Source organism: Tubulanus polymorphus, chromosome 2, assembly GCF_964204645.1.
Source record: "Tubulanus polymorphus chromosome 2, tnTubPoly1.2, whole genome shotgun sequence".
In the NCBI taxonomy this organism is placed as follows: domain Eukaryota; kingdom Metazoa; phylum Nemertea; class Palaeonemertea; order Tubulaniformes; family Tubulanidae; genus Tubulanus; species Tubulanus polymorphus.
Genome location: NC_134026.1, coordinates 29,276,500 through 29,294,317, shown reverse-complemented (window position 1 = coordinate 29,294,317; position 17,818 = coordinate 29,276,500). Strand labels below are relative to the sequence as shown.

General features: G+C 36.8%; 1 protein-coding gene across 3 annotated transcripts in view; it reads left to right on the top strand.

Moving 5' to 3' along the window:
• LOC141899882 (cytoplasmic polyadenylation element-binding protein 3-like) overlaps nt 1-17,818 on the top strand; it is a 42,240-nt gene that overhangs the window by 4,927 nt on the left and 19,495 nt on the right. For 2 of the 3 annotated variants that reach the window (XM_074786487.1, XM_074786486.1), the window contains exons 3-4: nt 9,451-9,474; nt 13,839-14,021. In XM_074786487.1, coding sequence (XP_074642588.1) covers nt 9,451-9,474; nt 13,839-14,021 — 207 coding nt within the window. Of the gene's footprint in view, nt 1-17; nt 63-9,450; nt 9,475-13,838; nt 14,022-17,818 lie in introns of all 3 variants that reach the window. The other variant, XM_074786485.1, reaches the window with a different exon arrangement.

The window sequence follows — 17,818 nt, the reverse complement described above, 5'->3', positions numbered from 1 at the left end:
TTATTTACTTGTTACAGTGCACTTCCCTGATGCCGGCTTTATGGGCAATACCGGCCGATTCAGTAAGTAATTAATTGTTGTTGTCAAATCTATGGTGGTTGTAGTTTTCCATTGTTTTGTTCAGAAAAGTTCCCCTTGTATTCAGTAGTTTAGTGATTATAAATCCTGGTTCGATATGAAATCAAAGACTATGAACTCTGTCCATGATTTCGCTGGACTTTGATCTCGTAATCTGAAAGAGACCGGTATTTTTTATTCCGTGTTGTGTGTTGTCGAGTTGATATTAGAAATTAAAATTCATGCGAGAAAATAAGCTGTCAACCGAACGTATATAAGTATTTTAGTCATCACCTGTAATAATGGCTGTTGTTGCAGTGTAAACTACATGAATCATATACTTATCAAATCTCAGTTGAATGTTGTCAATTTCGAGTGTGTTTAATATTCGCAGTAAATGCTGATATTGAGGGGTTCGTTCGTTCGTTCGTTCGTTCGTTCGTTCGTTCGTTCGTTCGTTCGTTCGTTCGTTCGTTCGTTCTCTCCGCAGAGAAGACAGCGATGTCAGTAGAAGCACGCCATTAGCTAAGCAGAACTAATGTCTGATAGACTTGCAAACTACAGCCTGATAAAGCCTAGCGGCAAGAGCTGACATAATGCCATCCTCATTCCCTACTGTCTCATCTATTAAATGGCTCGGCTTAAAACTATACGTGCAGATGGTGGAGTTCTTTATTTTCTATGCGCAGAATGGTTGATGGATCGACGTGCCAACCTGTCATCGGTACCATACAGTTTTCTTCATATCGCGGCCATCTCACCTTGAATACTATAAATGTATTTTAGGTGATTGATTGTAGAGACCGGCTAAATTCCTAATGCATGTCTTTGTATTAGACGATCAATCACTGATGTGTTTAGTGTAGATGATTTTTATACTAATCGCTTTGATCATCTTTCTTACTTAATTCTATCCTATGATAATGGTTCCCCCCATTCGATTGGTCAGTTGGCTATGATCGATTTATTCGGCTTTTAGTTCAGTGGCCTCGACTTATCAACCTGTCTAGTTCTCTTTTCATGGTGCCACTGTAAAAACTCGGGGAATGCTATTTCCCAGTTTGGAAATATTTAGGAATTTGATAGATTTTCCTCTAATCCTGGAGATGTTTGGCAAATTTATTTTGCATTTCACGTAGCATAGTTCTGGGATGTCAATTGCTGGCCCGAGGGCGCCTTCAGGGATCTTTCTTGAAAATCACGTTAATTAACCAGTCACCACTAAATGTCGAGTATCATGGTATGTTCACTTATACAAGGCCCCATATACATTGGCAAAATTGAAAATTACCCATAAAATGCTTGGGAATGTGGGAACAATGTGTTCTCCGTTGCCTTGAATTTCATGAATTTGTCAAATAAGAGACTTTATGTTAAAAGTTCTTCATTTTCACTAATGAAGTATAATTGTGTTATCTTCATTCGTAACGACAGAAACTTCCAAGTGATTAGTTTAATGGTGGAAGGATTTATAACTGAGTAATTCCATCAACAACAGTGTCTATCTTTAAGTAAGTTCTGTAATAAGTTAGTTTAAATCCGACTTGCTAATTGCAGATAGATGCCCTGGTTTTAATACCACTCTAGTCTCTAATTGCAAATTGCCAAGGTTTTAGTTTACAAAACTAATGGATTTTACAAATGGTAAATGTAGTCACTGCCTTCATGTTTAGGAGAACATTTATGTCTTTGTATCTTTTTGACCTTGTGCTGTAAAATGATTGAGGCTAATGATGAAGCCGATATCCTTTAATACTATAGCATTTACAATATGGTTAATTGGCTCGATGTATGATTGAGCTTGATGTAGTGAAGGAGGCGTTTTGATAAAGATGGAATTGTATCGACCATTAGTTGGTACACGACACACCATTAGGGATTAGAAATTTGACTGCTGTGTCATAGCAAGTGAGGGGTTAAATCTAATAATCCTAACTAACACTCATTCTGAATGGCTCTCAAATATAATCGGCGTCGGTTGATTTTCCGATTCTCTCGGTTTGAATTTCGGCCACGTTTTGACCCAGTCATCGTATTAACATGAACTGCATCATTCTGTCACAGCGCGGCCGTACGACTGTGGAAGCTGTTTAGTTGGCTAATTGGTAGTTGGTAAGATTTTCATCTGATTGTCTTCTCTTCACTCGCCTGACGGCGACGGCGAACGGCGGCATTCCGACACATGATTCTCGGATGAACCGTTCGCCCCCTGAGTCATCTTACCCCGCGGTTCATCATCATTCAAGAGACTCTCCTTTCTCTCGGCGTGTGTGATTGCGGTGAACCTTCCCCCGTCTTGACGATGATGTAATGATCTAGAAGCGGGTGTCGTGTTCCTTCTCTCTTAACAGCTGGGAGATAATACGATAGTTTGTTTAAGATTGAAGATGAAAAAGATGAGAACGTTGTATGTGTAGTAGAAGTCGTCTTCATTCAGCTCATTCCGAATAACCATATTCTCTTTATGAACTCGCAGAGTTCTCCGTCTTCAGCGATCATTTATTTTGTAATTATAGACGTCAATATTCTGCCAGCGATATTCGTAAACATGACTGTTCGCTACAAGATTTTCCTCAGTGTCTTCGCAAATGACATTATAGTCTGATTGGTTTTCTAAGTTGCACGTTTATTATTATGATATTGTGAGAATGATTTATGTCGTCGTACAATGTCCTGGGAATGACCTATACATCATTCTTGAACAGTCTGTAAATTGCTCAGTTCTTATTCATTGATGAGTCTTTTTACTTCAGACACACGAGTCGGGTGACATTCGGTAAAATGAATGCAACTTCTAATTTTGTTACAGTCATCAAACATAGATTCTTGTAAGAACATGATCGAATTTTAGACCTTTTGACCTACGCGGCGAGCGTTTACATTTTGTTCATAACTCGTTCGTAGCATTATTCTCGGATTGTTTCGCGTATAGATTCATTAATCGTCTTAAGGAGAAATGAGATGTTATTCTCCTGTAAGAAGTACTTGCGTCGTGCATGTATTCAGCGATGGTTTTTGTTCGGGTGGACGGACGTTCTCCCAGAAGAGAAATGTGGATGTGGGTCGTGTGTTCATCGAAGTGCAACATCATCGCATCGTCGATGCATCTAGAGATACTGACACTGACAGCAATACAATATGATCATATTTACCCTGAAATCACCACGGAACACAAGAGTTAGATGTTTGTGCTGATGACATCATGTGTGTGCAGGGTACCGTGGTGGTGGTGGTGCGTTGCTGACTCAGCTTTATGGATGGAACACATTGATTTTATAAAAGCATTCAAACGTGTCCTTTGAAATTTGTTTCAGTCGCTCTATCTGTACAGTAACAGCGGTGGTTGTTATAGGAATTGATGCGCCGGCTCTTAAATATCCATAATTCATTAGACCAATTGGAATTGCCGTGCAATTGGAAATCCAATCGTAGCATTCTGATTTACCTCGTGTGTTGGTAATGCGATATACGTCGTTCATTAACTATACACATATTTATTCCTCCTATTTTCAATATGTATATAACGGAATATACTCGAAACCATCAACCATCTACTTGATATTTCCGTTCGACTTCGAGAAGAGGTTTTCCGATATTTGACAGAAGGATGGCACTAAATCTCATATAATTTGACTACATCATAGGCCTATACGTCTGATGCCAGTTTCATGATTCAGCCAATAGATCATATGCTAAAAAAAACAGTTATGTGCCCAAGTGACATGGACAGATTACCTAGAAGTGTAATGCTAGTAAGTATGATGGATATGTTGGCCACAGTGCGCCTGCTAGCAAGCTGGATAATGATCTATACAAGTGTACTTCATTTGACAGTATTCAATATAACTCGTGTCACTGGACTTATTACTGGTGAGGATTAGCACCGGGTTCTAATCAGAATTGTCGCCCGTTCTCTTCATCCTATAATCAATTCTATTTTCAGTATCTTTCTCTGTACTGATTGTGAATTACTATTTCCTGTTGGTACATAAAAGATTCATCTGTATCCCGCGTTTGAAGACGAAGATATTTCAAAAGATCTTCGGTTATCATTGAGAATAAAGATGAGATATTGTTCGTAGTTAAACTTGGTTCTATTCGAGATCAGTTGCTTTCAGATTGTTCCGAATCATTAATTATTTCCATTTTCCATTCTGTTTACAACACTATTCGCGGCACACTATACTCCTCCAAACATGACCTTCCAGTACGACATCTTCATTCTATTACTGAAAATCATTCCACCTTTACTGCTTCTGGAAAACCATTGATTACTTCGGGTTGCTATTGTTTGCTAACAATGGTTGTATAACAAACAGAACCAAATTGATTCAATATTTGTTATTCAGATTCCCTATTCTCTTATTCCATTACTGTTATGGTTGCACACCTTTTGAATGTCAACGTATGTTAATGATATATTGATGAATTGATTACGCAGTTAACAGCAAAATACATCCACATTCATTCGTTCGTTTCAAAAACTATAATTTTGGTCGTTTCTGGATAGATATTCAAACCAATGCCTACATTTAAACAAACTTTGACAAACTTAAAGGTCAATTCTATAAATGAAGACGTTTGTCATCCATGTTGCCGTTCCTTCAGATGTTTAGTAACTTTGTCCTCAGTGGAAATTCCCTTCATGAAGGTGTTTATATATGCGTGTGTTTTCTTGTAAGAGCTTAATTATGATTGATGAAATTCCTGAAGTACTTTGTAAATCCAGTTGTTTTCTGTAATATGTTTTGCAATTTCATCAGAATGCCAGCCAACTCTCCAGCTCTCATTGGCGGGGATCAATTGGCTTATGCCGACTTCGAGAAAGATTTCATTAATAGTCCGTTTCAGAAATCGATGCGCAATGAGGGTTAAAGAATTTGCACGGCGTTCTTTACACGGGATTTCTTAGGTTTTCATGGTTGATGTATCTGAGCAGTGAATCTGATGCGGTCTAAACAGAATGGCTGCCTAATCAGATTGACGCCCTGCTGTGAATACCCGTGAATAATAAGTAATGAATACGATTTCTAGGTTTATCATTGATTTCTGTGCCTGCCGCACCTCCAGTCAATGCTGGCCAATAGCGCAATTGTTGGGACTGGTGATGCTGTATGATGATAACTGTAATCTCATGTCGGTAGCGTTTACGCATGCATGAGTACGTCATGCTTCATATGACATCAGTCACTGATAAACATTTTATACTGGGAGTGGTACTGACATTCATACCTATCACTCTCCCCCCATTAACATAGGGAGTGCTCCAATATTTATACCAGCATCGATGCTTTATGGAGTGCTCCAATAGTAATACCTCCATCATTTCTTGATAGCTGTGTACATGTAAGGAGTGCTCCAATATCCTTCTCTATGTATTTCAGAGTACTCCAACATTTTGTCTTCGTATAGTATATTGGGAGTGCTCCTAACATTTGTTTTTAGAATATTTAATGAAATACATATTTTTGATTTATTCACTGATTACTGAATGATGTATATCATAATGGATAAACTGCCGTAATATAAATTTTTTACTGTACCATATTAAAGCTTTTATCGATTTATTGAACCGAAGTCGATGAGCTCCGTCAAACATTGTACTCAAATATTTGACTTCATCGCTGGATTTTGAAAGCCTTTTTAGAGAGCAATTAAAACCTCATTTTAAAATCAGTGGGAACAATATATGACATACACTTGCGGAATATCGTTGAAGGGTTGTTATGATACTTCAGCTTCGATGTTTTGATCGTTATTCAAATATGACATATTTTCCCAGATAACGCTAGTTATCGGGGGAAATTTTCATCGGTACAATATCTGTATTCGCCGATTCAGCCTCGCTCTATTGACGAAGCTAAATCAGTAATTTGAAATTGTGTAGACCTTCGATATCGTATGGATTTTCAATGATGTTGAGTTAAATGCAGATTTTGTGCGATGGAGTTGAGTAAGGTATCGATCTGATTTTCTCTTATAGCGGCTGCGTGATGAAAATTAAGTTATTGCCGGTGCAGTTCTCAGGATATAAGGATTTAACCTCGTTACTAATGACATCATCTTTTCTCATTCCCATGATGGTATTGTCATCGGTTAAGATTGACTTCGCGTTGACTTCAGTATGAAATAGAGTTTTCGTTGAAACCCCTGTTTTCAGATCGCTCTTCAAATTTTCTAGATTTGTTTGCACCGGAGAAGAAGGTTTCATCGGTTATAGCTCGAAGCGTTAATTCCTCCAAGGGTTAAACGACGGAACCTCGTTACAACGAGCTTCAGGGGACCTGAAAATCTGTTTGTTATAACCGATAGTTCGTTGTGTCCAGTATGAAATTATTAGAATTGTCCCGGGATGAAATTCTATATTTGCAATGACCGTTAAATCATTACAGCAAGGTTCCGCTGTATGACTATCAGGCCTCTCCCTTCTCTAACACGACAGTCGTGTTGTCAATACTGATTGACATTACCAGCTTTTGCCGCACATCATCAATGAATGGATGGTTCAATTTTTTATTAATCCGAAGCGACGCATGAATTTGTTTGTAAATCGATATGAATGAACACTCCTCAGTAATTTCATTGATGCGAGGTGTGGTTTGTGAGATAGATATTGACGTACGACCGGAACGTGGCATCATCATTCATCTCGGTATTCATTTATTAGAACTCAATCGACTTCTTCGTCTCTACTTCAAACAATAACTAGCCCTCAGTTCATATCCATGGTTCCCGCAGAACAGGGAAATTGTGAAAAATTGGGGAATTTGAGAAATTTTCCTCAAATCAGGGAAATATTTGGAAATTCATTACATTTCACGGATTGCATTTACCAAGGGCAACTTTCTTCAGCCATTTCCCTTGAAAATCACCTTCATCAGCCAGTCACCAGTAAAATGTTGACTGTAGCATGATAATGTCTGTTCATTTCCATTTGGGAAAATGGAAAAATCTCCCATGAAATATTTGGGAAAAACTTGGGAATTTTGAATTCATATAACTGTGGGAACCATGAACCCCTAGTAGTTGATGCGATGTCATATCATAAAAATATGCACGTATCTTATACTTATTCGACTGTGAGCATCATGGTGACCATTTTGATAGATTCGTTTTCAATCAGGCCTTTATTCATAGCGGTTCATAGTGTATTCACTGCCATCTGGTCTGTCTTCTTACATATACATACAATACCATATAATACATAAAAGGGCCCTGTAGCTTTCCCCCAGTTATCAAACAATTCATCAAATGGACATTTCGATCAGTTTGTACGTGGTCATTATGAATTCCTGTCCTCTGATATTTGTTCGCGGGAAACTTCAATATCTGCTGATTAAAAATCTGTTACGTATATACATATTGTATGTTGTATGTTGTATGAGTGTAGGTTGTACAGATGTTACAGTATACAGCTGTTAGATGCGAATACATTTATTATAACCACTCCTTTTATATCGATAATTTTAATTCGATTAAAAGCGTATGCGAAATATGAAATTATGAACTTAAAACTTGAGGCAAACTGAAACTGAATGTGTGAATGTTTGTATGAATAAACTATGAATTCAGTAAATTCGTGTTTTTCTGTTGTAAATTCTGTATTATGAATTTCTCTTACGACCAGCAGATGGTTTGTGTTGGATTCCTCTGTTTTACCCCATTTATGGGATTAAATAAAATTGTGATTATAAATGCCACCATGTTTAGATAATCCTGGATGATTGATCATGGTCAACTATAGATTCAACACAGTCTGGAGAACCTTGTGTTAGTATGAAGCTTGGTGGCCCAGCGGTTTACATGCTGGATTTCAATGCTTCGGGTCTCTGGTTCAGTCCTTGGCTGTGGCTAATTTTTTTCAATCGAAAATTGAAGACTTAATTCTTTTCCGTTGGTAAAATACATTGATTGCATATGAAATTTATCAATAAACTATGAATTCAGTGTGTTAATTTAATTTTTTTACTGTTGCTGATTTGACTTGCTCAAATGACAAGCAGGTGTTTTATGTTGATCACTCTAACACTATTAGATGGAATGTATCAGTTTCACGCTATTATTGGCAGCTTGTTCTTGGAAATGTAACTATATTCCCCTCTCGTGCAACTGTTATCTGAAAAGCAATTGATTGGCATTTGAAATTATATTTCGGTGACAACTGGTATAAATCCAAATTTGATTTTGAATGCCATGCTTGGACAGTCCTGGATAATTGGTTCCGGTCAACTATAGATTCAAATCAGTCTGGTGGCCCCATAGCTTATATGAAGCCTGTTGGCCTAATGGTTAGCAAGCTGGACTCCGAAGCCAGAGGTCTTGAGTTCAATTCCTCGAAGGGCATGCGTTTTTTTTTGGGAATTCCATCTTTCAATGTATTTATTAAAGAACCTCTCTTCTCAATAGCTTCATTATTCATAACAAACACAATCCCTGAACATTTTCACTTATGTTCAAATACTCAGGTCTTTCATATAACAATCGACGGATACATTTTTATGTATATTCTCTATCAAATGATATATTTCTCAGCTGTTTTAGATGGCTTATTTTTCCCAGTGCTATCTTCTATCTTGACAATAATAGTCGATATTTCGCACGCGATTCTATTCCATTCCCTCGTACGATTTATTACACAGAAAGTCTATCGGAGAGTGACAATGAAATCATGTAAAGTCACTGCGGCTATGAAGATATTTCTCAGACCGATGTGTTGTGTTTTATGGGGAAAGTTTTTCTGATGTTTGTTCACGTCTCTATGGACGCGATGTGTTTGATAGATGTGCAACGATCCTGACTTCTCTTGAATCAATAGATGATATGTTTTATGGTTGTTGGCTGTGGATTTATGTGTATATGTCCTGCTGCTGGTATATTCCAGTTGACCGTCACCAACACCGCTGAATGTCGGTGTTTTTAATGTTATAAATGATATTCCATCGAACTGACATCAATTGCAAACAAGAAAAATTGTACATTTATTGATACCTTGAAAAATAACATATATTTTGCTCAATATTGTCACCAATGGAAACTGCCTGGCCATGTTTAGGTGGAAAATATATGTCGACAATTGAATTGAATTGACCGGCAACCAGGCAGTAACCCTAGCCCCGATATTGATGACATAGTGCACCTCGAATGTCCTTCAGAACCTCCTTAAATAATGCACAATAGTTAGAAATGTATAAAAACATTTTTGTAATAGTTTTCAAAACCAATCTTAGCATTATAGATAAAAAGCCTAACATATATAGATCCTCACTATAGGACTTAGAAATCTATAGGCGTCGAACAGTGATAAGGCATTCTCATGTGAAGAGATTCTATTGTATCGAAGCTTCTGATCAACCCTGTTAATTTAAACGTTTTATACATATTTTGTCTCTTCAGATCGTGGTTACGGAAAGCGTCAAGGTAGATATATACATCAAACATACATTATATCTTAACTGTGGTTATGTTTTCATTTTCTAAACTCATTTCATCTGATATCGTATAAATGTTATTTCGGATATTTAAACATCATTGTAGGATGGGATAGTTGCTCTATTTAACAGCGCGATCTTATTCCTTCACTGATGCTATAAGCCTATTAAGATATCGATACTTTTTTCGGATCTGATTACAAGTCGTTTTTTTGGGTTTGGTATTGATTTCATTATCATTTCCTTATTTTGAAATTTCTTTCGATCTTTTTTCCGTCGTGTAATTTACATTTAAACTATGACCGATATCAGGTTTTAGTAGTTCTGATATAAAACATGTACGCTGCAATCTTACAATACCTTAACGCAATAAGTCCTATATTGAGGAGTAGATATTGAGGCTTATTATGTTGATTTTGATAATTTTCGTGATCCACATGACATGGCCAATGACGGGAAGTTAGTTGTTATTATCTGAGAGTCCGTGATGGTTGTATATCTTGGTGCCGTAATGAATATTCAAGGTTGCTATGCAAGACAAATAATTGAATTGATGTATATGAATGTGGATGTGTGGATAGATCCACATACACTCTGCACTGCGGTGGTAAATTCTCTGATTCATCCGTTAATATAAACCAGTGAAGTGTTTATTAGCGGCTGGTTTATCCATTGATTAACTGACCACTTATAATCAATGTGACCGCAACCATAGTTAATTATACCTCGTCTGAGGAATGAGGTTTATATCCTCGCGTTGTATGTACAGATGAATCCTCGCTAATCACGCGGGCTTTTTTGCCCCGTGGTGCTTCGCCATTACCGCCGGAATAATTCTCAATCTAGCCTCGAGAGAGGATAACATTCTTATGACATACCTACGATTTGATGATTCGAATCCAATAATTGTGTATATATTATGTGTATATCGGGTTTATTGGACGTCAAATTTACCCCGGAGCAAAATATACAGAATACAAACGTATTGTCTACAATATATTAGATACATTTGACTCATATCTCCGAGCCGAACCTCTTGCACCTGTTCGTATCAAAGACTGGCTCGCAAAATAATATGGGGGAATTATTGCGAAAGGTTTTTAAAATATTATTCATATTTTGTATCGTTTTAGCTAGCAGATGGAGAGGCAAGTCATCGTGTTTTCAGTTGTTTTTATCTCTCCCCCTCTAGTATCTCTTATCATCTCGGGTCCGGTCGTATTATATACCGTTGTAGGCGTATCCTATTATTTTCTTCATCTTTCTGTCGATTTTAATATTCATTCATTCATTCATTTATTTATATATATATATATGTTTGTTACGTATCACTATAGGTTTCATAGACAATCCGTTTTATTCCTACCGTATTTATATATATATATATATATATATATATATATATATATATATATATATATATATATATATATATATATATATATATATATATATATATATATACACACATATGATAAGCACGACCCACGTTTTGATGATTAATTATAACCACTATTCTCAGTAGCTCGCCTACATCTTCAAGAAACTGTAGACCTAGAATTCGGTTTGCTAAAAAGCTCAGATTTCCATTTGCATGTTTTAGGGCAGGGAGGTTTTTACCTATGAGGGTGTTAGCACTATTGACCTGATAATCAATTGGTGCAGTTAACTTGGCGCTATTCTCTGCCTGTTTTACTTGTACGTCGGCCAAATCTTCACTCGCTTCAATTTTGCTCGGCAAACTACCCGTGTAAATACTCATTATTTATTGCCAGTTGGCTGTAATATCGTACCGCTACAGGATACATGCTTTCCTCGCAACATCCGCAGTCAAAATTTGCCAATATGTTCCCTGTTCATGCATTATGCATCCTTCATTATTGAATATTTGTTGAAAATGACGTCGGAAATTTCTGAATTGATGTCACCGACATGATTCATTTAGTTTCTATCCGCACCCGATAATGAATTATATTCAGTATGTAAATTTTATAGAATTTAAAATCCATGCGAATTCCGCATTCTAGAAATAGTGATAGCATGCAGTGATCATTGTCGTACAGCTTCTAGTTCCGCTGCTAAACTTGCAACTGGCAAAAATTTTTTTGGAGAAAAAAAAATTTGATTGAGAAAAAATTAGAAAAGTAAGATTCTGAAAAATGGCATCTGAAGGCAACTTTCTCTGTCCATTTGGGATTAATTGTTTTATAGGTTTTATACCTAGTTGAGTCTGTTTGATGTACTGTGGGGAGGTGCAAACGCTGGACTTGGAAAATGTAATTTCCTTTCCTTAATTTGAGCAGTTAGTGGATTAATTATTTGTCCTATTTAAGCAGGCTTTCGACCTAAATCGATCTGATTTAGTGCGAAAATTTGTTAAGAAAACGAATGGGAAAATTCAGGATCGTGTAATTTGAGAGAAGGATCTGACTTACACTAGCCTTGCTGTATGTCGGCTGCGATTGAATTCGGTATTTTACCAGCAACATCGCTGTAAAAACTGCTCCTACATTCAAACAATATTTTTATAGCTGTTTCAAATACTGCATCGAATACAAAAACTGGTGAACAACGCGACTTGTCAGTTCGGATGATTGAATATTATAATTCATCAATTAATCCAATTCATACTATTGAATGTCGCGAGCCTGTAGCTGGTTAATTTGTGTGCTCATGTTTCCAACGATGCTATTATATCAATATCCATCAGGGTAAATCATTCACTCAAAAATATGCGCGTTTTATACCGTGGTTTGGTCTCAGTAACGACGAGTCCAGTAAAATTAGAACTCAACCATCCAGCTGCCTATTCCTTTACGGGTTTCAAATGAATGTATTCGTTCCGGTTTAGGAATAACACTTCCAGCTCCTGGCCTCTTCGGTCCAGTTTACAGACGCTATTTCGGAATAGGTAGAGAGCGTATTCTGGTCGAAACGAACACGACAGAAAAGTATCCCAGAATCAGTAGAAACCAATCGAAATCTGCATTTACCTATTGACCAAAACCTCGAGCGAATTTACCCAGCGGAAGTATGTAGAAAATTTGTAACATGTTTTCTTCGAAGACTCTTCTTTACATATATTTCGTAATATTATTATGAGGATGTCGGAACATGGTTGCGATGAGTTGTAGGACGGAGCTGACGAGAGTATTTGTGGTGCTATTTTTATGGCTATGCTGTTAATTATTGGATTGGAACAAGTTCTCCGGGGACGAATTACTTACAAATCGCTGGCTACATTAACTCATAGCTCATTTGCATAAGCTTTAATTTCGGCTAATTTCATTACTTCTACGCTGTATCCTAAAGATGACGGAAGCATGGATAAAAGTCAGCGATGTTTTAATATGGATCAATTAAACTGGAAACTTATTGAAAAAAAGAGCTATGAAATCTTTAGGATGTTTAATTTTGTTTGATTTAATCTTGAAATGAATTAGATTAATTTCACAATGTAAACGCAGACCTGATTTCAACTACTATAAGAATATGATCGAAATCAAAATTTCCAGTTCATTTTCGATTAAACTACCATTTTTTAAATCAAGTTACTCTCATTTTTGGTGAATGAGATTATTTAGCGATTATATTTAGAGATATCCGGTAATCCGGTCGGCAAACAAGAATCAGATACTATCGTGTATATTGTATATCCTTTATATCATGGATCTATTCTTTATGTATGGACACAAATGTTAGTTTCAGTTTCAGAGTTACAGCCTAAACAGCTGCAGAGAAGTTGACCAACATACTAACAGGCAAATAGTCTCACATAACAGGCTGGCGATGAAATGTCTTACTCCAATTACTTACTAATATGGAACCAAATACAATATATACATATATATATATAGATATAACTATCTGAGGCGTTTGAAATTGCAGTAGCCTCCTCAGTGATGAGACATACATCCTGCACAGGGGGCAAAGCATGTATATCATCACCAATCCCTACAGGAGGCTTACATGCATGTGGCATGTTATCAAGAGACAAAGGAAACTGACCAATACCTGACCAGCTTTGTAGAACCATCCCTTATTGAACTATTGATTATATTATTGTATTAACTTACAGTCAATACTTATATCGACCAAAATGACTCGAGAGTCTATCTTTAGTTTCTTATTAAGGAAATTAGAAATGAATTTCTAAAATAAGGAAATGATGTTCATAATATGTCTGATACAAAGAGTATTCGATGCTATTTGACGAAACGATGTTTAAATGATTGATGAGATATAGATGATATCAGTGGCTATTGTCAGAGTTGATCGATCAAAATCAACCCGATGTAATCAATAATAAATGCCTTGTTTTCACGCGGCGTGTTTCTATTTTTTTTTTTGTAGGAAAATCTCCGTTTGGATTCGGCGATGATAACCACCTTCTAAACGACGATGGTTCGTTGGATCAGACCGTGCCAAATATGAATTCACCTTCCAGAAACTCGCCGAATTCGCAGGGAATCGAACGTATCGAACGTTATTCGCGTAAAGTGTTTGTCGGTGGACTGCCGCCCGATATCGACGAAGGTAAATTATTTTTTCTTCCATGGGTTCCTACGACTCTTCGATTCCTTAAAAAGCTTCAAAACGGAAAATGCGTTTAAAGGAGCTATATTTGAACAAAATGTTATAACCTTCTTTAAAACTCCTTCAATTTTGAGAAATAAGCAATTGGAAATGTTTGTAGTTGTATAGTAAACTAGGCACTAGTTGGGCACTAGAGTAAAGAATAAGAATTTGTTGACAAAACCACCAAAATATTGGTTTACCACGAAACGGTTAACGGTACCGATTTAGGGCGAGTCTACAGTAATTGGTATATGAAAGTGATGCAGACGCTTCCTCGAAATATGAAATGTTCCCCTTTAAAACTCCGTGAAAAGTCCTTACATCCAGGAATAACCGATCCGTTTGGTCTCTGCTTAATGCTTTATGAACGTTATATTTTACCGCATATGACAGAGTTTTGTAAACTCGCGGTTTGTTTTATTGAATAATTGAACGATTACCTCGCGATTACCTCGATGTAGCCGGACGACATTTAATAGTAATATGACTAATGTTTTATCATTTCATCCGATACATAAATCGCTTTTATTGTACCGTGTATTACTATATTGTTTGCGAAGGCAATTGAATTCATTGAATCGTCAGGAGAGCACTTGAAACCCCGGGACCAGTAACCCATTAATACACCGGTAAAGAGGTCGCGTATTACGCTTTCTGCAATTAAATACCTCAGGTACATTAATTATGTGACAACCACTGAAGCAGTAATATATAACAAACCAGTTATCGGGTCAATTTTCTCAGTATTACCTAAAGCACTTACCCTTATCACATATACAGATTGCGTCTGCTATAGTACTTACGTGAAACGATATGATTTATGTGGTTCACGGGGGTCGTACGAATCCTGAAAATCATGGAAAAGTTAACGAAATCATTTTTTCAAGACTCGGAAAAGTCTGAAGCTATGAAAAAGCTATGGAATTTTAGAAAACGATTTAGAAAATATTTTTCCTTGTAGTTTTAGTGCTTTAGACCTTAATATTTGTTTTTATAAACTTTCACCTTCGCGTGTAATGATCTTGTACCTCATTCAGAGGATGGCTATTTGGCCCTAGAGAAGACATGATAAATAGAATTCTAGGCTGAATGGTGCAAACCTTGGGTTCGCTTCATCATCATATACCTCGTTAGCTACTTCGATAAGCGCTGCATTTATCTTAACTCTGTTCGTCTCGCGGCAAATATTTAACTTTTAAAACGAGTTCTGAAATGAAAATGATCTTTTAGCCGCTTTGATGTTTTTTTCTCTTTGAAGAAAAGATTACGTTCGTTACCCGCGATTTATCATTATACAAATGTGAAATATGACGTATGCAATTTCCTTCCTTCCCCTAACACCTATATCTATCTTCGAAAGCTTAATTTCTTTCCGAAATGTCACCCGTTTTTCTGGCACTAGTAATAAAGATTAATGTTTGGAAAATTTTTTCGCTATAATCCGCAACCGAGCAACAAAAGCATATGTTACATCGACTGATTGCATTAGTCATATACGAAATTAACGAGCGTGTTTTGTGAAGAACCTCCACTAGAACAGCCATCGACTTCATACAATCATACCATTACTATTTATTAGTTCAAAAATGCTTCATATAAAGCGCGCTGATCAGTAGCATTAGAAGTGAAGGCTTTAGGGCGTGATTTGATAGTTGAAGATAATTCGAAGGTTGCCCGTAGATGTGTAATGTATAATGGAATTGCTTTCTAGATATATGACTCACTTTAACGAGGTATTTCAGTAGACACCAGTTCACGGGCGGCGAGACGACAATCCGAATCTCTTCCTGGTTTTCATCGCGATCGTCCTTTGATTTTGATGTTGCAGTATGTGATATGATTTCGTTAGCGGCAGATTTGTGTATATATATATATATATCTGTAAACCCTGCCGGGAATATATCGTCATATGCAAAAAATACACGAACGCCGACTATTAATCATATTCATAGCTTACTAGCTTATAATGAAAAATGACCGCATCGAAAGTCAAGGTGACTCTACAAAACTGGAGCAACATCTGAACGCTTATTTCAAATATCATTTCAACAAAAACAAAGATGGCTTGCAGAGGCAGAAATAGGCAATGTTTCACGATTAATGACAGGAATGCTATCAAACACGAAATGAAAAAACCAAATGATTGAAAAAAATTGATTAAAGTTCGCTGGTAATAACAACGCCATTCATTGATGGTTTTCACTTCAAAACCGAAAATTTATAATTTTTATTCTTTTATTTCTGCTTTGATACTTAAGCTAAAAACGATTTATATATACGTAGCTTGTTGTTACCTCGCGGTAACTAAAGCCAAAATAATTTCGTTTTCGCCTGCGTTGTCACCATGTTATTATATTCTCTGTCTGATTGGGCTATTACCGTTATTTTACGGAAACAAGACGTCATTCGCGATGAAGAAGCATCAAACTATTACTCGATGTCATCAAAACGATGAAAGTTTATACCGGGTTCTCATGACAATATTCTATGTACGAATATAAAGTTTTTATTCCGTTGATATAGAAATGTCAATGCAGACATTAAGCCGCAATCACATGATTTGGTCGACTGGTCGGACCAGACCGAGTGAAATTTGGCCGGTGCCTAATTAGAGAGCGCGTGGACGTAATGTGGGCTGTGTCAAACAGGCACTGACCAGTTTGGTACCGGTGTGAAACGGTTAGTGTCGCACGAGACGAACTTAGCCGGGTTCAAAAGCTTGCGCGATCACGGCCAAAATGTTTTCTAATCAGAATTGATTTATTCATGTATAAAATAGTCTCCGGAGATTTGAACAGATTCTGCTCCTATTGACGTTATTACAATGTCTAACAATATTGCATTAGTTACTGTCAAAATTGTCATCTTAACTTCATATTTTCGCTCTCTTCGACTATGTTCGATATTTGAAGGAATAGTGACTGAGTATGACAGGTTATATCGTGAATTCACTGTTCAGTTTGATCGATGTTACATCCACTGCATCGACTAACATTTCAATTTCATCAGCAAAATACGTAAATTGATCAATTAAAACGCGTTCATTACCAATTAGTATTCAACGAGCTTCACCTGTTTATACATATATATATATACATTTCAATCATTGTTTTAGCTGCATTTCGGTTTGTCTTTCAATTCGCTCTTCAAATGGAAACTAATGAGAAGGGATATGTTTGAAGTGTCGCGCTAGCTTTTTGATGAAAGCCGGAGTATTTTATAGATTTCCTATTCGATAAACGACTGATGTGAAGTATCGATTTCAAAAGATGAAATAACGAAATACAATTTCATCTTTGAGACTTTAAAAGAGCTTCTTCAAAGGCAAGATAAAGATCGTTCCCTCTCTCCTCTCTCCCTCTTTGATAAGCTGCAGTGCGTGTGGGCACTGAAATATGCCGATATAAAATTCAAACACCTGTCAATGACTTAAAACACGCGTTCCCGTGATGGAGTCTTCAGTCCTGTCGTAAAATGATTGATTACAAAAAAAAGTGATCGAAAAAAACATCGAATATTGAAGACAGCCATTCGAAGAAATGGAAGTAGTTTCTGTTGTAGTGATTATAGAATTGATGAGTTGATTTGACAAACGTTGACACAGAAATCTTTGTCGTAAGCAGCGGCATCGTAATGATTAGTTTCTTCTGACAGATGAAGGGTGGGTTGTCGTGTAGGCTCGTTAGAAAAAGGTGAGAAAAAGTTCACACAGCTCGCAGAGAAGGAGTGAAGTCATGGTTACAGCAGTTACCTGT